At 42.3% G+C, this 22280-nt stretch overlaps 1 protein-coding gene across 1 annotated transcript; it reads right to left on the reverse strand.

Annotated features, from left to right (window-relative positions):
- Positions 1-1903: 1903 nt before the first annotated feature.
- Positions 1904-21563, reverse strand: LOC129823330 (ceramide synthase-like). The gene is made up of 7 exons (XM_055882261.1): positions 20895-21563; positions 18023-18631; positions 17763-17846; positions 13736-13961; positions 13184-13279; positions 12708-12817; positions 1904-5507 (listed from the first exon to the last, which is right to left on the reverse strand). Exons 2-7 carry the CDS (start codon positions 18145-18147, stop codon positions 5231-5233), a joined length of 918 nt encoding a protein of 305 aa, XP_055738236.1. The 5' UTR covers positions 18148-18631; positions 20895-21563; the 3' UTR covers positions 1904-5230.
- Positions 21564-22280: the final 717 nt, after the last annotated feature.

Raw genomic sequence — 22280 nt, forward strand, 5'->3', positions numbered from 1 at the left:
AGTTTGTTTTGATATTTTAACCTGCGTGTCGTGATCGCGTTTGGTGTGGGGGGGGGGGGGGGCAAAATAAATGAATGCACGATAGCGCACGCGCGCAGCCGGTTTGGGTTCCGTGTAATGCTATGTTTTGGCCAATGAGATGCTTCGAAGCCATTGATTGGCCATATTGGCACTCCTCAGAAAAGCAGTCCTCCATAGGAATGAATGGAATTATACAGTATTTCATGTTTAATGGTTCAAGGAGATAATTACATGTATTTAAGTATTTTTTGTTGTAGTGGGGACAGTAAAATTAAAACTTCCAAAAATTATACTTTAAGGAAGAATAAAAAGATTTAGCTCACATAATATAATTTAAAAGTATGCATTGGAATGTAAGAAAATACACGTTGCAAAAGCTAATGTAGACATTAGTAAATGCATTTCGATAGCTTCCAAAATATTTGATTTACAACGGTGGGGGAGTGCAAAGATGGAGGCGCGGTGGTGTCAAAACAGCTCCCCCTGTCTGTCATCTAGTGCATATATAAATAATTGGAATACCGTATGTGTGAGATAATGGTGACTCAGATCGTTTGTCCAGTCGGCATCTCCCATAGCAAAGGGACACATTTCAAGGCCCACTTAATCCAGTTTGTTTAAATATCTGGCCTTTTCAGCAGCTTCCAGACTATTTATATAAGAAGCCAAGTATTGTGTTGGCAGTATCATGTTATGGGTATGCTTGTCATCGGCAGGGACTGGGGAGTTTGTCAGGATCAAAATAAATATGAAAGGAGCAACGGCTAGGTAAAAGGTTAGAGGAAAACTGCCTCAGTCTTCTGAAAACCTAAACCTGGAATAGAGGTTTATTTTTAAGCGAGACAATATCACAAAATGTAATGCCAAATACACACCAGAATTGCTTTCCAAGAGGTGTTAAGTGTTCCTGAGTGGTCTAGTCTCAGTCCTGCTTAAGAAATCAGAGAGGTTTAAATAAAGCAGTCCATCAATGATGCCCAACCAAATGTACTGAGCCTAAGCAAATTTGACCAAAAATATGGATAGATAATGGATATATAATGCCCTAAGAGTGGTGCAAAGTTGGTAAAATCTTAATGAAAATGATTCACAGCTGTAATGGCTGCCATAGGTGCTTACACCAAGTATTAACTCAGGGGGATGGATAGTTATTTTTTCTTAATTTGGAAAATGTTCAAAAACTTTCTTTCACTTTGAATATCTGGAGTAGGTTGTGTAGAATTGTAGAACAAAATCTAATTGAATCCCTTTTTAGATTGGATTTTAAGACAGCAAAATGAGAAAGAAGTTCAAGGGGGTGTAGACTTTCTATTGGCACTGTACACAATTCTCCACAAACTAATATGTTATATTTCTATCTGCTAAAAAGAATTAGTCTATGTTCAACTAAAATACAATATATGAAGAAAAAAATAATACAGTAGCCTAGAATATTTTCCATTTATAGAATCCCACTCAAGTTTCAGACTAGCCTACCCTCAAATTGAGCTATAATAGAAATTAAATCATTCTTTTCTAAATATAGGTACAGACATGACATGCAGTTCAGACAGTATTGGCAGTATTTAACAACCAGCAGTATTCCTACTTTGACCCTTGAGAAACAGAATTGCAGAGCCCTGGGTACATATTCATAGTGTCTCAGAGAAAGTGCTGAACTCTGATCAGTTTAGCTTTTGAGATCATAATGATTACGATTCCATGGACAGGGGGGGAACCTGATCCTAGATCAGCACTTACTCTATGAATGTGGGCCATGGACAGTAGGAAGTACACCCAACCGCAGTCTTGAGAGAATTGATCAATGAATGCCATTTAAATTGATATCATTGTTCAAAGTATAGTGATTCTTGAATGAAATAAATGGACTCCAGGAATCTCCTTTATGCACAAACAATGGGGAGGATTTTATTGGTCAATCTGTTGCATGTAAAGCAAAACTTCACTCAAAGTTCTTCACCACGATGAGACTGGTGCTTATTTTCAAAAGCAGTGCAGTGGTGCTAGAATGGTAGAATCCAGATGTCATGTTGGTAGTCAGAGCAGAAGAGGAGAGCAGAGTATATATGTCAGCCAACAGAACAGTTCTGTGTCCAAAACGGCACCCCAGTGTTCCCTACATACCGTAGTGTACTACTTTAACAAGGCTCTGGTCAAAAGTAGTGCACTATGTAGGGAACAGGTTGCCATTTCAGATAGACAGGAGTTTACACAGTAGAGCCCACAGTTAGTCAGGCAGCAGTCAACAAACCCATACGTACAGGATATATATCATTTATACATGTATTCGTATGTACATTCAAACCCATTCAATAAATAACAGAGACACATTAAAATAAATTAATAAAATAAACAATATGGAAGATTTGTTTTTGTAATACTTTCCATGACAGAGGACATGTACACTGGTAAAATGAATGTTGTTTTCTTTTGGGAGTTAACACTTCCCAGTGAGCAAAATTGGTGAAAATACGTTTTTTTGCTCATAGGGTTTAACATGAAGGCATCATTTATAATAGACTAGAGGGGGTTAGTTGCAACAGTAGACACTAGAAGAAGATACAGGTTTTGGTTTAAATCATCACCATCTTGTCTTTTAACTCCAACACCTATCTCACTCACTCAAAGTGTATCTTCTGGAACTAAACTTTGCAATCCAGTGCAAATGATACTCAGTGGCAGTTTCAGCGACCGCTTTCAGTCAGACGAGGAACACTGCCTTTACATCTCAATCACGCTGTAAAGCTGAACTTTGACCCTACTCTTTGTTACAACTGACATTTGTGAACATAATTCATTTGAGTTATGACATTTGCTTTGTATGATCAACTCCACAGTTTTATACCCCTTGCCGGACGCTTAGGTCTACTTTTTGGCATGGAAAATAATGTTGATCATACAATTTGCCAATGTACCTTTAAAATCAGTGCCTTTAAATCAGTTATAAAGCATGAATGAAAATTTTAAAAAATATCCATCATAAAACATTTCAAAATGTTAAAAATCGAGTAACTGATTTGGTTCTGGGTGCGGAGATTAATAAGTCCTCAATAAGCCATTATAAACAGTACCATAACTGACCATTGTAAATAGTAACTAAGTTAAGTGTTACAGTGTTCCCAGGTTAATATCGGCCAATGGTCAAAAAGCCATTCTCTCATTCCTATCATGCAGCTACACAGCAGAAAACAGCCTGATGCAATAAGTATAGTCCAGCGTATTATACAGTAGTCCCTCTATCTGTTCACTTTTCTTCCATGTACCGGTAGAGAGATCTGGGACCAGGCTAGTAGAGTCCCAATGTCAACCAACTCCCAAGTCACAACCCAAGGCAGTGGTCAAGTGTTCAAGGTCCGTTCACCTTGGGATTGAGCTTCAAGGACCACATTTCAACCCTCTTGACTTAGACTTCGTCCCAAATGGCGTTTATCAAACAACCTTAGATACAGTAGATAGCTACATTGGTGCCGCTGCACACTGTGTCAACATGAGTAAACGGCACCAAAACAGAAATAAAATCCCAAGTAAAACAAAATAGTGGTGAAAAATGAGAACTTGGAACCTGTATTTGCACCCCTCCCCCCCATCCAACCTTATCAGTCCCTTCTCTCAGTGCATCGTCAATGTGTTTCTTCTTCGGTCCTATCGCACAAACCCCTCAATACATAAAAGAGAGTACCACAGTTGCCAGTGCAATCTACTTCGAATTCCACCCATACCGTTGAACACACTACAACTTACTTTCTCTAAATCCTTCATAATACTGCTTCAGATCATCTAGGAATCCCTTACATCAGCAGACTGTAGAATGCCTGGAGAACACATCTCGATTCTAAAATGTGGTTACCTTGTTTAGCCGGCAGGAGACCCTTTTCCACAACAGCCTTCCCTATCATCACAGAACCATGGTGATGATAGCAGTGTCCCTGATCATTATATCATGTTGATGGGGGGGGGGGGGGGGGGGGGGGGGGGTTCTGAGACATTAAACACCTATCCAGGCATTGCAAAGATCTGGTAAGCTGCACAGACCCACCCAGTCGTGTATTGAAGACAGCCACCCAAGTCAAGTAACGCTGGAAGGCAGACTGGGACAGCGTAGCTGCATCATTGTCCCATTTGAGTCTACTACTCCCCCCTTCTCTCCCCCTCTATGAATCTCTCCAACATTCAATCTCTCTCTCTCTCTTCCTCTCCTCTTTTGATTGAAGTGGGGAGTGAGTACAAGAGGAAATCACGAAACATACATAAAAAAAAACGATCAACATGAATAAATAAATAAATGCTTTGAATGAGAGCAATATAAAAACCTAAAATTACATTTACTCATCTACTATTATAAACCCTCTTCACCCTCCGCCCACATTAGTTTTCTAACAGGAGAAAAGGGAGAAAGACAACTTCAGAGGGGAGAGAAGGCTGAACGAAGCGATACCAGAGGCGCTGTTGCGTGTCCATCTGTCATTTTCAAAGACAAGACCCACTCAAATCGATCCAGAGTGGATCATCTTGGTGGACAAATAATACAGTACCAGGATCACAAGTTGAAATTCTGGTATTGTCTTTGTCCCCTTTTTTGCAGTCACCAAAATCAACTGGTCACCAAATAATAATTTACGACATATTTCTATACATTGATATTCATTTTGCATCCTTCCCTAATCTAGAACAGCAGTTGAATCTCTCTTTCAAGAGAAGAATACTTTTTATCTATTCCTTTAACTCAGTCAAATAAGATTATCACTCTTGCTTAAACCGCCTGTATTCTTCTCTGCATCACTCTATCACTATTGCTCTTCAATGTGTTCTCTCATCCTTTTGCTTTTCAATCCATTAATTCCCCTCCATTGTTTGAAATCAGTGTGTACAGACACGTAATATTTAAATACTTGCCCTTTCACAAGTCTTTCTCTTGTCTATGCTTCCATCTCGCTCCCTTATTCATTTCTTTCTGTACCCTCTCCTCTTTCAATCTGTTGCTCTCTTCCTCCAGAGGTCCGTGTAACTCTAAAGGGACAATGGAGGGAGGGAGAGAGTGGTAGAGGATGAGAAACAATCTCTCTCTCCCTCTCTCCTAGGTTACAGTGTCATTGCAATACAGTACAATAGATTTCCTTGATAGACCTCGGTCTTCTCTCCCCCGGCCTGGTCTGGCTGACCCCGTCCCCACAGTGATCTCTCTTCCTCTCCATCTCTGCCTCCCTCTTTCTCAGTGCGTGTCGGTCTCTCTGTCTGCCTGATGGGGGACGGGACTGTAGCCGTTGGCTGGGGGAGGTAAAGGGGCTCCCTGGCTGGGGCAGCAGCCCCCATCTGGCTTGTTGAGTGCAGCCGGGGGCCGGGAGCGTGAGGCCCCTGTGAAGAGGCGGAAGGCGCCCCTGCAGATGAGGGTGAACCAGTAGATCTGTGGAGCCATGAGACAGAAGGCCCCCACGTTGTACTGCCAGGGAGCCCCAAAGGGCACTGTGTAGAGGGGGATGGAGGCATACCTGCAACAGAAGGAGGAGGGGAGGAATGAGGGTTAATGTTCACTTAAAATGTTGCAAGCTAACAAGCTTACCAAGATTTTTAAATGTAATTATTGCAAACTTGTTCATTTGAACAAGTTCTAAAACAAGACACCTTGTTTCAAGCTAGCAATTATTATTTTTTACCTTTATTTAACCAGGCAAGTCAGTTAAGAACAAATTCTTATTTTCAATGACGGCCTAGGGTTAACTGCCTTGTTAAGGTGCAGAACGACAGATTTTTACCATGTCAGCTTGGGGATTCGATCTTGCAAGCTTTCGGTTACTAGTCCAACGCTCTAACAACTAGGCTACCTGCCACCCCTATCTTTAAGGATGTTGGTTTATGGCTAATGACTTTAAACTGAACAATCTGATTTGATACAAATAATCAAGGAAGAATGCTTCCCTTACAGAAAAAAATACACGCATTTCACATTGTGAAACACAAGTTAATGTGATAACATGTGAAGCAACACGTGATAACATCAAACTACACCTGACAACATTTCACATGGGAAAACGTGTTTTTAGAACAATTCACATGTAAATTTCACATGTGAAAACATGTTTTTGGAACACTTCACGAGATCATGATGTCACACGTGCTGACATGTCACGTGTGGTTTCATATTTGCATCCCCATGGGTCACATTTTTCCCACGGGATCGTGTTTTCACATGTACTCACGTTGTAACGTGTAGATTCATGTTATCGCGTTGCTTTACAGGTTGTCACATTAACTTCACATAAGATCGTGAAATTCAAGTCGTTTTGGGACCATGCTAAGACGCTTGCAAGGCATTTGTTGTTTTTAACAGTCGTCAGGACATCGCGTGATGGTCCCAGATTGTCACAAACCATCACCAACTATTATAAGTGAAGTAATGAAATGGTATGGTGTTTTTTTTTAGGGCTGACCCCATTTAGTCGACTGGTCTATTGTTTGGTTGATAGATATCGGTAGACCAACAGCCTCCTTAGTAGCAAAAAATATACATACAGTTGTAAGAAAAAGTTTGTGAACCCTTTGGAATTACCTGGATTTCTGCATTGATTGCTCATAAAATGTGGTCCGATCTTCATCTAAGTCACAATAATATACAAACACAATCTGACTAAACTACTAACACAAACAGTTGTATTTCTCACATTTTTATTGAAGACATCGAGTAATCATTCACAGTGCAGGCTGGAAGTAGTAAGTGAACCTCTTAACGACTTCTCCAAAAGATATTTGGAATCAGGTGTTTCAATTAAGGAGATGAGTTTGCAGTTGTGGGTTGCACATGCGCCCTGCCCTTTAAATGAAGGCACACAAAGCCTGGTTACTGACAAATCTGTTCTTCCCCAGAAAGATTGGTTAGTGTGAACCATGCCACGATCCCAGCAACTTTCACAGGACCTTAGAAGACGCATTATAGGAGATGCACGAAGCTGGAAAAGGTTACAAAAGTATTGCTAAATACCTTGGCGTTCATCAATCCACGGTAAGAAAAATTGTCTACAAATGGAGAAGATTCAGGACTGTTGCTCTGACTTCAACCGTATATCTCATGGTGTACAAGACACCCGTCTGACACGCGCCTATCTGAGTGGACTAATCCATTGTGGAGGCCTTCGAGTCCATCACTCTGACATGTACAACTGAAATTGTATGTGGTTATATAACATAAGAACAATGGTGCAACACTAATACAAATTATTGCACGTTCTCCCGCGTTGGATAGTGGTCGCTGTCCGCGGTTCTAAAACACAGTGCGCTGTTGAATTGGTGCCTTTTCCTAGACCATGTTGCTATGTGCATAATAGCTAAGTTAACCAACATATTGGTGTTGAGAACAATGCGGTGGAGGCAGTAGCAGAGTTAGAAGACGAGAAAACAGACCTTGCCTTAATTGTCTAAGAAAAGTGAGAGTAAACCCCAACTTAAGTCTATAATCAATAGCCTAACTGTTAAATGTGCCTTATAAATCCACAATATATATATATATATACAGAAATAAGACAGATCCTACTTCTGTGGCCTGTTTGTTTGTTTAATAGCCTACTGATTACGTGAGCACCAAGCCTCACAATAATTTCACAAATTCAGCTCCTTTTAATCTTTGCTTTGTCATGATTATTAGTATGCTTAGTATAGCAGCCTTGTATAACCACCATTGAGCTGTAGGCCTAAGAGCACATCCTGTTAAGTCTTAACACCAGCACTTACTTAGGCCTATATTTCAATACTTATGTAGCCTACTGTATCAATCAATAATTTATTTGTTTATGTCAGACAGCATATGAGACATTCATGATGTGAAATGCAACCCAGCATTTTACTTTTCAAATAAAATAAAGCAACCCTTGAATAATTAGCTTAAACAATAAACCATTCCATTTTCAAATGAATGCAACTGTTTTTAGTCTTCGCTGTAACAAAAAAAAAGTAGACTCTGATACGCTTATCATTTATTTAGTGTTCTTTACATTGCTCCAGACAGAAAAATTATATTGTAATCTAACACCTGTTTAGCAAACATAATATTTATGCAGCGCTGGCTCCTTACCTTATTTTTCTTAATCTCCAGTATTTTCCACAACTAGTCACATTTATTCCACACATCTGACTTCCCCTTTACCGCCTGAGCAACCAGCAGCCTAAACATACCCCCCTTTCGAGTTGGTCACATCCTCTGCATCTATTTTGCTATTACTTGTTCAGAGTTTGTTATAACCAATTTATTGATGTGATTATGGTATGCTATAGGTCAGGCACTATTGGCCACGTAACAAGACCAAGGTTTTGAGGTAATAGGGAATGTTTCTCCTAGACGGATGAGGGATTTCTGTAACAGAACTTTTCAGTCAGAAATGGCTGTAACTGTGTTGCAGCTTCAGCAACACGGACAGCGCGATAAACACTGTGGTGGTCACTGCAGCAGGGAGGAGAGAGAGACAACGGTTGCTAGTCACACAGTCACTCTGTCTTTTTTTAACACAGTGCAGCAAGTCTGAGCTTGGCACAAATCAATCCAATTGCTGGTCGGACTCCCTCTAGTCATTTAATAATTATTTAATCAAACAGTGTGCTTAAAGCATCAGACAAGCTCAGTGAATATAGTTGATTAAAACACATAGAATGCGTCTACATTTGGAAGAACACACGTTTTAAAATTTACACCAAAGGATTGGTTGAAAGAACAGACAACTCTTGGTCGACTAAGATTTTCTTTAGTTGGGGACAGCTCTAGTGGTTTTAAATTAAGGGGTAGTACGCTGTTTAGCTAAAATATGACCCCACCTAGGGTTTGAACTCAACCTCTGGATTTGAGGAACACTGACTTATCTGCTGCACCACAGTCTGTAGCACTTCCCTACACATTAATAACCTATAATAAAGTACATCTCTGCACTTAACAAGAGTGCCATCTGCACTGCTATTTTAGTTATCATTTAATCTGACTATTCTCTCATCATTGATTCCATTGACTTATTTCAGTAATTTGAGTTTTTTTTGTGTAGTTGTCTAATGTTGGTGTGGCATAATATTCTGTTTAAATGTTACTCCTGAATAACTAGGATAAATATTAGTTTTCTTGAGTATTTTAAACAAAGCTGAGATTCACTTTGATGTCCAAAGTGTAGAAATACAGGTGAAATCAGTTGACACCGACGTAATGACGTAGCACAAAGATCGGGATGCCGTGAACCAAGAGGTTGAGAGTGCAAATCCCAGGTTAGAACACATCAATAAACATACACAATGTAGTCCTGTACACTGAGTGTACAAAATATTAGGAACACCTGCTCTTTCCATGACAGAATGACCAGGGGAAAGCTGTGATCTCTTATTGATGTCACTTGTTAAATTTACTTCACTTACTGTAGATGAAGGGGAGGAGACAGGTTAAAGAAGGATTTTTAAACCTTCAGACAATTGAGACATGGATCGTGTATGTGTGCCATTCAGAGGGTTAATGGGCAAGATCTTTTTTTATTGCCTTTGAACGGGGTATGGTATTAGGTGCACCGGTTTGAGTGTCAAGAACTGCAATGCTGCTGGGTTTTTCACACAACAGTTTTCCGTGTGTATCAAGAATGGTCCACCACCCAAAAGACATCCAGCCCACTTGACAAAGAGCAAGAGTCAACAAGGACCAGCAAATTAAACCTTGGTCCTCAGAACAGGGGGGAGCAACTTGATATTAGGAAGGTGTTCCTAATGTTTTGTACACTCCGTATGTCAAAGTGTGTCAAATATGTAAGTTGAAAACACTATGTTAAAAGCACTGTGAAACATAACGACTCATGTTCAAAAACACATGTTTTTACAGTTGGGAACAGACAAGCACTCAGACAGAAAAAGACAGCTAAAATCAAACTTTATTAGTCACATGCGCCGAATAGTAGAAAATAAAACAATAACGAGGCCATTACAGGGGGTACCGGTACCGAGTCAATGTGTGGGGGTACAGGTTAGTTGAGGTAATTTGTAGATGTAGGTAGGGGTGAAGTGACTATGCGTAGATGATAAACAGCGAGTAGCAGCAGTGTACAAAACAAATGGAGGGGGGGGTCAATGTAAATAGTCCTGTGGCCATTCGATTAATTATTCAGCAGTCTTATGGCTTGGGGGTAAAAGCTGTTAAGGAGCCTTTTGGTCCTAGACTTGGCGCTCCGGTACTGCTTGCCATGCGGTAGCAGAGAAAACAGTCTCTGGGTGACTGGAGTCTGACAATTTTATGGGCTTTCCTCTGACACCGCCTGGTATATAGGTCCTGGATGGCAGGAAGCTTGGCCCCAGTGATGTACTGGGCCATACGCACTACCCTCTGTAGCGCCTTACGGTCAGATGTTGAGCAGTTGCCGTACAAGGAGGTGATGTAACCGGTCAGGATGGTACAGCTGTAGAACTTTGAGGATCTGGGGACCCATGCCAAATCTCTTCAGTCTCCTGAGGGGGAAAAGGTTTTGTCGTGCCCTCTTCACAACTGTCTTGGTGTGTTTGGACCATGATAGTTTGTTGGTGATGTGGACACCAAGGAACTTGAAGCTCTCAACCTGCTCCACTACAGTCTCGTTGTTTTAAAATGGGGGCCTGTTCGGCCCGCCTTTTCCTGTAGTCCACAATCAGCTCCTTTGTCTTGCTCACATTGAGGGAGAGGTTGTTTCCATGGCACCACACTGCCAGTTCTCTGACCTCCTCCCTATAGGCTGTCTCGTCGTTGTCGTCAATCTGGCCACGTTGTGTTGTCAGCATTGTTAAGCAAACTTAAACGGTGTTGGAGTCGTGTTTGGCCACGCAGTCGTGCGTGAACAGGGAGTACAGGAGGGGACTAAGTACACAACCCTGACGGGCCCCAGTGTTGAGAATCAGCGTGGCAGACATGTTGTTGCCTACCCTTACCACCTGGGGCGGCCCGTCAGGAAGTCCAGGATCCAGTTGCAGAGGGAGGTGTTTAGTCCCAGGGTCCTTAGTTCCAGGCTTAGTGACGAGCTTCGTGTGCACTATGGTTTTGAACGCTGAGCTGTAGTCAATGAACAGCATTCTCACAGGTGTTCCTTTTCTCCAGGTGGGAAAGGGCAGTGTGGAGTGCGATTGAGATTGCGTCATCTGTGGATCTGTTGGGGCGGTATGCGAATTGGAGTGGGTCTAGGGCAGGGGTGGGCAATTCCCGTCCTCGAGGGCCTGATTGGTGTCACAGTTTTGCCCCAGCTCCAGCTAGCACACCTGACTCTAATCACGATCTTCAGTTTAGAATGCAATTTGATTAATCAGCTGTGTTTGCTAGGGATGGAGAAAAAGTGTGACACCAATCAGGCCCCAGAGGCCTGGAGTTGCCCACCCCTGGTCTAGGGTATCTGAGAGGATGCTGTTGACGTGAGCCATGACCAGCCTTTCAAAGCACTTCATGGCTACCGACGTGAGTGCTACCGATGTGAGTGCTACGGGGCTGTAATCATTTAAGCAGATTACCTTTGCTTCCTTGAGCACAGGGACTATGGTGGTGTGCTTGAAACATGTAGGTATTACAGACTCGGTCAGGGAAAGGTTGTCAGAAGACATTTGCCAGTTGGTCCACGCATGCTTTGAGTAAACGTCCTGGTAATCAGTCTGGCCCCGCAACTTTGTGAATGTTGACCCATTTAAAATGTTTTTCCTCACAATGGCTACCGAGTGCGCGATGACACGGTTATCCAGAACAGCTGGTGCTCTCGTGCATGCTTCAGTGTTGCTTGCCTCGAGGCGAGCATAAAAGGCATTTAGCTCGTCTGGTAGGCTCGTTCACTGGGCAGCTCACCTCTGGGTTTCCCTTTGTAGTCCGTCATAGTTTGCAAGCCCTGCCACATCCGATGAGCGTCAGAGCCGGTGTAGGATTCAATCTTAATCCTGTATTGACGCTTTGCTTGTTTGATGGTTCGTCTGAGGGCATAGAGGGATTTCTTATAAGTGTCTCGATTAGTGTCCCACTCCTTGAAAGCGGCAGCTCTAGCCTTTAGCTCGATGTGGATGTTGCCTGTAATCCATTGATGAAGCCGACAGCTGTTATTGACAAATAGACACACACCCCAGCCCTCGTCTTACCAGATGTAGCTTCTCTGTTCTGCCGGTGCATGGTAAATCCCACCTGTTCTATATTATCCGCGTCGTCGTTTAGCCACGACTCGGTGAAACATAAGATATTACAGTTTAATGTCCCATTGGAAGGATAATCTTAAATCGTAGGTCATCAATTTTATTGCACGTTAGCCAATAGAACGGATGGCAGTGGGAGTTGACTCGCTCGACCTACGAATTCTCAGAAGGCAGCCCGACCTGCGCCCCCTTTTACTCCGTCTTCACGCAAATGACAGGGATTTGGGCCTGTCTCTGAAAAAGCAGCATATCCTTCTCGTCGGACTAGTTAAAGGAAAACGTTTCTTCCAGTTCGAGGTGAGTAATCGCTGTTCTGATATCCAGAAGTTATTTTCAGTCATAAGAGACGGTAGCAGCAACATTATGTAAAAAATAAGTTAAACGCAAAAGAAAAACATACAAAATAGCAGTTTGGTTAGGAGCATGTAAAACGTCAGCCATCCTCTTTCGGCGCCATCTTATCAAAGATATGTTGTATTCTGCGCATGTGAACGAATAAAGTTTGATTTGAGACAGAGACAGGCAGACAGAGACAGGCAGACAGTTCAGTATGTTACCTGCTGTAGGCGTAGTAGAGGTAGGGGAAGAGCAGAACTCGACAGATGAAGAAAGTGACCAGCATGAGAGCGCCATTCACTTTATGAAGAAGAGTGTGCTGCTTCTTGTACTGAGGGGGACAAAGAGAGATAGAAAGAGAGAGGGCAGGAACAAGGGAGGGGGAAAACAAGAGCAGGGGGAAGGGCAGAGAAAGAGCTTGGGTAAATGTTAACCCAAAATCACAGGAGACAAGAATGTTAACATGAAAGCTAGTAAGTGAGCACTTCAAAATCAGAGAGACTTCTAAGGTTCTTAGACTGCTGCAAGGAGAGTAAGAGACCGAGGAAGAAGAGGTGCAGAGAGAGAAAGCTGGAAGAAAGAGATAAAGAGCAAGTGAAGGAGAGAAAAAGAGAAAGAGAGCAAGAGAAAGAGCGAGCGAAAGAAAGAACAGGTGTTAAAAGAGAGGGGGAGAGGTAGAGGAGTGAGTGAGTATTACCTGGATGAGGATTTTCCCCAGGCAGACGGACGGAGTGCTGAGTTCAGCCATGAACATGACACCCTGGAAGTAATCCCCCTTTCCCTGCCTCCAGAACTAACATAAAGAGAGCGAGAAAGAGGGGAGTGGGGGGGGGGGAAAGAGGGGAAGAGTGAGATAGAGGGCCATGATATGGCTGATAAAGTTTATAGACAGACCATTGAAAGAAAACTCAAAACACGCACACCTCATCTCCCCTTAAAAACACGTGTCCATAGAAGGGATGTTAAACATTGGCTGCCCATGCCGCTGCCAGTAGCAACGGGAGGCAGATGGGGATTGGAGCAAGAGAGAGTCTAGTCTGTAGATGGCTGCTGGTTAGGGACAATTTTAGCGATTAGAAACCAAATCACCAACGGTTCATCTCTTTCCATCAAGACTTAAAGGGTTAGTGTGTGTACATGTGTATAATTTACCATTAGTTATTTTTTCCCCCTTTAGACAAGACACACCATGCCACGGTAGACTAACAAAATAGTCCGCTAAAGCCACCCTAGTTACAGTGATAGTTACCACGGAGATGGGGAAGCAGATGGTCACCATGACGACGTGGTGCAGCACCATGAGGAACTCCCTGCGCAGGTAGCTGGCCACTGCCGAGCCCATTGGCTTAGGCCTGCCGCCCTCCTCCTCGTGCCCTTTGACCTGCAGCTTGTGCCAGTAGCACAGGAACATGGCGTAGATGTCGTACGCAAAGTAGGGCACCGCAAACAGGATGTAGGTACTGGTAAGCCAGTGTCTGGAAAGGTGGGGCGCAAGGGGGGAGAGAGACAGAGAAAGTGAGAAAGGAGAGAGCGAAAGAAAGAGAAGGTGCAACAGTTTAATTTTCTATGCAACAATGTGTACCTACGTGTACACTGTAGCTGCCTATGTGACTACCATGTAAATACACTATTGCCTATTTCATTGAGGCTCCAGCCTAGACATCAGGGGGTTAGGTGACTGGCCAGGATGTACTGCTATGGGCACGTGCGTGATTTGGATGGGTTCGTGATTTGGTAGTCAAATGAGCCGGCACTCGCACCTCCCGACTTTGATTGGCAAATGAGGTCGGACGGAGGGAGTCGGTGACTGGCAGTATCTCCCTCCTCCTCCTCCTAATTGATGGAGAGATGAGGGGGAAGAGGAGGGAGGGAGGGGGTTAAGAAGAGCAGCTGTGTCACATTGTGAGTTCTTAGGACAACAGTGTCTGACTCACAGAGAATCACAGCACCTCACTAGTCTAAAGAATCTTCCTTTCTTACTCTCCTTTTCCTCTCCTCCAATCCTCCTCTTCCTTCAACCAAAAACAAACCTTCCTCCTCTAACCAAAAACATGACACTTTCAGTGTGCATTTCATATAGTTTTGCTGTAGTCCACTGTTAACAAAGTTGCAGTTGTATAACCAGTGGAGACATGTTTGAGTAGCTACTCCTACAGTTCCATAGCAGCATGCTGCAGTCTAGGTTTCTAGCTTCTGAGTGACTGCATTAAAGATACTAAAATAGTGCTGCTGGCTTTGGGACAAATAGAGGTTAATTGGGTTGAAATACTAATTCGGTTAACAGGGACAAGGTGAGCAGGGAGAGAATGACAGATTATTACACGCGCGCACACACACACACACACGAATACTTTATTTGGATCGAAAGTTAAACATACACAGTAAATTGGCCAGAGTTAACATGTTGATTTTTCAATGTCACATTTCTAGTGTTGATTGTGGAGTTAAATTAACTCCGTAAGAGTGAAATTAACACTCAGTGGTTTAAAATCTCTCCAATGTGGGGGTTTATAACTAGTGTTGAGTGTGAGAGTGTCAGTTTTACTCAGGAGAGTAAAACATTCCCATCAATCCACACCCATCATTATCATATTTCCCAGCATGCTCTACTGCAGGTAAACCTTTTCAGGATTGTTTTTAATATTTTTTTTGCATGTACATTGACTGATTAAATCTTATGCTACACAAAGACAAATAACATACATTCTTCTAAACTGATCCAATCAGTTAGATTTATTGCACAATTTACCAAAATGGTTGTTCCAGCTTAAACTGGTTAGGTCGCGAAAGAAACTCTTGGGGGGGGGGGGGGGGGGGGCGGCTGTAAGTTTCCGTTTTATTCCTAGAAATGTTGCTCAAACTTTTAAATGGTTGAAGCTACAAAATATTATGACCCCTGAAAACATAAGACTTTCAGAAACACACGTGTCTTCTGTTTCCCTCAGAATAGAGTGGACAGGACCAGGCAGTAAACCAGACTGGTGAGAAAAAAAAATAACATGATCAATGATGGTTCTTTTCTACACAGAAAATCATACACATCATACTAAATCCTGAACTTCCCAAATCCTTTCGGATGCATTTTAAACCCTACTTCAAATTGAAACATTATTACAAATGAGTCTAAAACAATGTTTGACAGACTGTCATAGCGCCAATTAAAGAAGTTAACATTGGTCGCTGATTACGTCACTTTTTTACATGGTGGGGTTGTGAAACATTTTTAATATCAAAATGGGGTCACGGACCAAAAGGTTTGAGAACCCCTGATTTAGGTAGTCTCCTCACAATGTCACTAACCCTAACAGTCATTCTGAATGCAGCTGCGGGTGAATAAAAATGTCCAACTGTTGGATGTCCTAACTGGCTGAATTCCAAAAGAAATCATATCACTTTGCAAGCCAGCAGAATGTGACTTACAGGCCTGATGTGGCCTGTAAACCAGGAGGTTTCTAACGCCACTGTGGTAGGGTAAAACTTGGCTATCAAACTAAGGCCTTGTGATATATGTAATGTATTGTCCTAAAAAGCTTAATTTTAATGATAACATTTGTCTACAGTAGGAACTAATTTGGTGAAGTCCACAGGACTGAAAATTAACAAATTCAACCACCATATCACTGTCACCAACAAATACAGTCATGGGTGTAACTCTACAACTCACTCGAAAAGGCAAGGCACACTGGGAAATTATATTGGAGGAGTGGCTAAGTGGGGGAGCGGCTTTCAATTTGTTGCTTTTGGCCACCCGTGAGTAGAAGTGTTGTACCAGTTTAACTGGTCTACGGTTATGTTAAAGGTTGAGCATGTCTGCTACCAGTCCTGAAGTCTTTGTAAATGCTTACATAAGAGCATGTGGCATTAAAAGACTTATGTCCTTAATCCAACACGAGCGACCTTGTCAAGAGATTCGGACCTCTTGCGTAATGGTTAAAAATACTATAGGGGGTGTTATTGCATAACACTAAGAGTGTTCATTCCCTAACACTGACAAAGTGTAACAGTGTCAGCACTAAGCAGTGTATTAATTTAACACTGAAAAGTGTAGACCCGTATAGACACTAGTCCAGTGTTAAATTTAACACTGTCAGTAACCACGTTTCCATCCACAGGTTTATGCGAGTAAAGTCATACCGTATAAAAAAAATTGGAATATGCCGATGGAAATAGGTAGTTTAGGTCGAATTTTATAAATGCAGACAAAATGTGTTTGTTCGTTGGACATCGTGTGATCTTTTTGTGTTGGTAAAAATAATTATGTGAGAAATGGTGGTGGAAACGGCTTTACGCACAAATATTTATATAATAACCATCATATTAAAGTAAACTTGGAGTCACGCGATGATATGGTGTGTGGTCCTCCCACTATGACTCGGGAAACCATGCAGTTTATTAAGCTTCAGATTAAATAAATGATAATTCACTTCACAGGTTGGTGAAAGTACATGGTTATGTTGATGCTCCGTCCCAATAAATATCGAGGGTCTTATTCTGGTGACATGAGGCCGTCTGACAAATAAAAGAATACATTTCATCATGTAGACCAGCCTACCACTGTATAGCCATACCACTGTATCTGCAAGCTGTTGGCTAGAGCGCACGTGCCAAGACCAGTCTTTTTTTGTGACAAAACTATACATAGAGTTTAAAATACGAGGGAAAAACATTGAACTTTAGACTTATTCGGTACATGAAAACTTAAGTGAAAAATCACATTTTGTGTGCACTACGTCATCACACATTGACTTTCATCTGCAACCAGTCCATTTGGTGGAAACACACTATTGGTGCAAAAATATGCATATTTTCTTTATGCAGATTTTAGAATATTCGCATGAAAATCTGTCGCCAATTTGGATGGAAACCTAGCTAGTGTTGATTTAACACTGGAGAATTTGCTGTGTAGTTAAGGACCCAAATATTTTAGAGGTCACACCTCTGATACACAGACACACACACAGGGCCAGGGCAAGTGCTAAAAAAACACACAAAAAAAAAAACATTCGTAAACTGCGGTTAATGACTCGTTGAGCAATTATGACTGATTGTTTAGTTACATAAAGGCAATAGATGGCCACATCTTAATGGTTAATTTAATTACATTTATTTAACAATGACATGCGGGCAGTGGGTTCAAAACAACAATGACAAAAACTGTATATCCAAAACAAAGGGCACTTGAGCGACTGGAAGGGCAAAGAGGCATGTGCTCACACACACACCTGGAACACAACTTTACAGCAACTACTAATGCATTATCATTATTTTGTACTTACTGATCCTCGATGATATCCTCACAGGAGGATGCGATGATGTAGCCAGCTGAGGAAGCCATGATTGCTTGGATGGATGACACCAGCCTAGTGGGGAGAGAGAGGTCAGAGAGAGAGGGGTTTCAATTGACATATTTATACCCACAACTCAGAATAGTATTAAAATGTCCAGCAAAGCAGAATAGCATAAGATAAAAGGTACGATAGGTAGGCATAGTCCTCACATTGACATGTATCTGACTTGTAAGTGTGTGTGTGTGTACCTGGCAGACACGATGGCGGCATCTCCCTCGCTCAAGCCCAGGCCTGGGGCCTGTTTCAGGCATCTCTTAGACAGCAGGAACAGGCCCGGGAAGAAGATGGAGCCGGCAGCCAGGATCCTCAGCATGGTCCCAGAGTGTGTGTGTGTGTGTGTGTGTTAACAGGTGCCTCACTACTGCCCTCAAACCACTTGGGAAAGGTTGAATGACTGATCTATGCAGGGTACTTTCAAAGCTATTGTAGCAGAGTTTCCAACTATCACTTGCTGCTAAATGGTGGAAGGTATATCATTAAAATGCGTGGCAGCATGTAAGTATTGTCAATAGAACACAAAATGTTAGTAATGTTATGCTAATAATACTGTTATGCTAGTAGTAATGTTATGCTAATGCGGTATGTGGTCAAATGCTGCATTTGTTTTTAGTAGGCTAGTTCTGGGGATATTTTGGGAATGGAAATGGACTTGCTAGTGGTTACGGTCAATGTTAATAAAACAGATACATAAGGAAAGAAAGAGAGGGCTACGATACAGCCGTGGGTGGTATGTTTGTTAACTCCCCACACCTCCCTCCCAACCCCCTGCTCATAACCAGCAGAGGCCTGGGTGGCTTCTGGGTCCACACAGAGAGAGAGAGAGAGAGAGAACAAACAGACAGAGAGATGGTGAGGGGGGGGGGGGGGTGAGGAACAGAGGGAGAAAAAAAAAGAGACAATCAATCAAATCCGTTTCACACACCTCGATTAAGAGTGCAGTAAATGTACAAGAAATCAGGTATGTATAACAGGGTTGGTCGTTCCCACTTGCCTCTAAAGAAATGTGTATTTAATGTTCAAGCACTCTTATTGGTTGGTTCAATTCCGATGACAATAAGGCGTGTTGTTATTGGCCCTGCTTGCAGATAGGGGGAGATCGTGAATGTCAGGTCTCCCTAGTATGAAAATGTGATGCAAGGGGTAGGTCATGTTCTGAATACCGTATTCTATTTTACAATGTGTACATTCCTGATTTATACATGTGTGGGTATATGGTACCTGTTAAGGATTGAGGGGCTTTTTGGGATGTGCTTTGGTATATGATTGCCTGTATATAAGTGCGTTAGCCAGCATGCACTGATGTAATAGGTCACATAAGTTCACTGCTAACACAGTTGTTTTCATGCTACAGATTTGACCATCGACAGCCATCAACATCATTAAGCCCTGCACAACTAACGTGCCGTTTCAGGTTTAATCACAGATAATAAATAACGGTCAACTGGGACCACTGGCTGGGATGATTTCTATGAATTAAGCACGATGCAAGGATAGTACGATTAACATCGTTACATATGCACATATAAAAACTGTCAGCGTAGTGTTCCTATGAATGTCACATTTATTCAGCGTCATCATGCAGCCTTTAAAACATGATGAAAATCGTACTTAATTACCTTGTGTGTAGACAGCCCTTCACTACACTCTAATCTCACAAATGCTGACAAATCCATTGACTACGCTGTAGGCGTCATGTGTCGGCTGGATGTACCAGCTATACGCTGACTCCATTGGGGGGAATGAATTAATTTAGGTTTTCCACTGTCAACACTCTCTAGGTAAATGCATGTAGTCACAGAGGGACTGGAGAGAGACGGGATGAATAGGTGGAGAAGAAAAAAGGTGGCTGAAACCAAAATAGATTTAGAAAGGGATTAGAAAAGCAGGAGATTTAGACAGATTACAGCTGGGAGAGGGAATTAGAGAGAGAGAGAGAGAGGAGATGGAAGAACAGTTGACAATGGGGAGTACCTACAGTACAGATGGGATATGATGAGGGATATGAGGGGTTGGGTGGAAGAGGATGTTGGGGCGGGGCCTATTGTTCCATCCTAGGCTGTTGGACAATAGGGGAAGGTGATGCACAATCACAACACAACAGGTTCATCCCATAACCAACACAAATGGGTGCACTTGCATGCGGTTTTGATAAAGGCCTATCTGGGCATAATATAAATACTTTCAGATTTATCTTGGCTAGCTGTGTTCTTTTGTTCTGCACAGCAGTGCATAGGCTGCACCTTCTGACAGTAGACTACCAGCAATTTACATGGAGGGGGGAATAAAACCACTGGCCCCCTCCATAACCCCAAGCATATCTTGACGTTACTATATCGCTAATTTGGCAGAAAACACTGGCTCGTTTGCGTCAAAACCTAGCTGGCAGGCCCGTGCAAAAACGTGTCTCAGACTTAATTGTCAAAATACGCAATGCGCGTAAGTAGCTTAAGTAACACGGTCCTCTATTAAAAAATATCGGGACAAGTCTGTTTTGCACTAAATACGAGTAAACTCAACAACAATAAGCAACATATTGTTTTGAAAATGGGAGACTTGTGCCGGTCTTGGCACGGCTCCAAATCTGCATAGGCTAACCTTTGTCATGTTTGCTAGCTATTGTAGGCCAGTGTAGACTACAAACCGGACAAATCAATTGAACTATGAGTGTGACTGCGAGCTCGCTAGATATGCATTCGATAAATTTTTACCTACAGTCGTTTCATGCACAAGAGTGATTGAAGCTTGTAACAGGTTGCGTGGCACGCGGGTTGTCTATTCACAACACACACACACGCAAGGGATAAATTGTCTAGCCTGGGTTCAGTTTTTTTACAGACAATGCATGCTTGCTTGCTTACCAACATGCGATGGATGACAGATTATTCAGGCCTGTATAGGCTAAAACGTGACCGTTGCGACACACACAGGCACAACATTTATTACAGACATGGTGTTTCTTGTTTAACCTCGGAGCAGGGTTGGTGAGAATGAAGAAGAGTTGGGTGTTGGGGGTACTAAAAGGGAGAGTAAAACAAGAAGAGATGGATAGGCTAAATTTACATTTGGTTGTTGCGGCGTCCCGTTCTGCGGCCCGGTCGGTCGGATCAAGGGGAAATCAATGTGTTTGGTCCCGGTGATAGACTTCAAATCGAGAATTGTTCCACATTCTCTTTGTGTTTTGTCTTATTCCGTATTTGGGATATCTTCAAGAAATGAGAACGTGCGTCAAGCAAGACAAATTGATGTGTGTGTCCTCCCCGCTTCTGGCGTATGGTCTCTTGTCTTGGTCCGAATCAGAATATGACTCCCGCCCGACGTGCTGCTGTCGGATCGCTGCTTCAGCAATTTTATTTCCGAGAGGCGAAATGCTTTCGAAGTCGATGGTTCGCTCGAGTGTTTTGATTTATATTGCAAGGGCACTGCTCTTCTCGCCTTTGGCCGCAGTACTCGGCTACTGATATCTGAACCGTTATGCCATATCGACCGACCCTATTGCCTGGCGGATAATATTCGATACATTCACTGTGAAGTCTTCGCTGCAGATTATTTTAGGACCTGTCATACAACTAATGTCAGCAAACAGTCTAGGAAAAAAAATCCTAGTGTATGCATGATACAGTCACGCTGTGGATAAAGTGTTGCCATTAAACCGGCTACATTGCCCGTTCGCTACCACCTCTATCTCCTCCCCCTTGCTCCCGGGTATGGTAGGCTAATATCCAAGTGTAATTGGCGGATGAGGTCGCCTCATTGGCTATGACTCCTAGGACTAGCCGTGTTGTGATAGACCACAGCTGTCCCTGGATAAAGAATTTTGCTTTTCAAGGGCAACGGACTAATAATAACCTGTGTCATTTTCAGATCAAGCTGGCTAGGAAAAAGTCCTTTAGTTTTATAAGACATCAAACTGCAAGTTGTCAAACCATGGGTTGAATTATTAACTTGACTATGAAAGTAGCTATGCTCAATCAGATAAGACTGTAAAAGTTCCACAAACAGTGGGGTCCGTTACACAAACCAGCCTACAGTGCTTAAATATGTCTATAGGCCTACATCTCCCTAAACATGTCTGATCTTGGAAATTACGTTTAGCACATGGATAGAAAATACAGAAGCAATCTAAATTTGCACAACCTCTGCAGTTGGGTCAACCTCAAACTGATAAGCTGTATAATAATGTGATAAATTGGGTAACACTTTACTGAAGGATAATACACACTTGTCATATGTATAAACGGATTATATCTCAGTATCATATATTAGGGCTATAATGCAATAGACATAATAGGCAGTTAATATCAGACACGTTGAAATTGAACCTGTTGAAATATTGCCATAGAGAATGAACATTGCAACCAACCTTTCTGAACGCGAGAAAAATACAACCCTCAAAAATTAAAACACTAGGCAAAAAAATAACTAGTAATTTGAGACAGCAGCCCTGAA

The sequence above is a fragment of the Salvelinus fontinalis genome, chromosome 2 (genome assembly GCF_029448725.1).
Source record: "Salvelinus fontinalis isolate EN_2023a chromosome 2, ASM2944872v1, whole genome shotgun sequence".
NCBI classification, from domain to species: Eukaryota; Metazoa; Chordata; class Actinopteri; order Salmoniformes; family Salmonidae; genus Salvelinus; species Salvelinus fontinalis.

Excerpts from the sequence above, each read along its gene's own strand:
- LOC129823330 (XM_055882261.1), bottom strand. The coding sequence starts at position 18,147 with ATGCTGAGGATCCTGGCTGCCGGCTCCATCTTCTTCCCGGGCCTGTTC. Across the intron at positions 17,847-18,022 it reads GCCGCCATCGTGTCTGCCAG|GCTGGTGTCATCCATCCAAG; the intron begins GTACACACACAC and ends TCTCCCCACTAG. Across the intron at positions 12,818-13,183 it reads TGGGGAAAATCCTCATCCAG|TACAAGAAGCAGCACACTCT; the intron begins GTAATACTCACT and ends TGTCCCCCTCAG.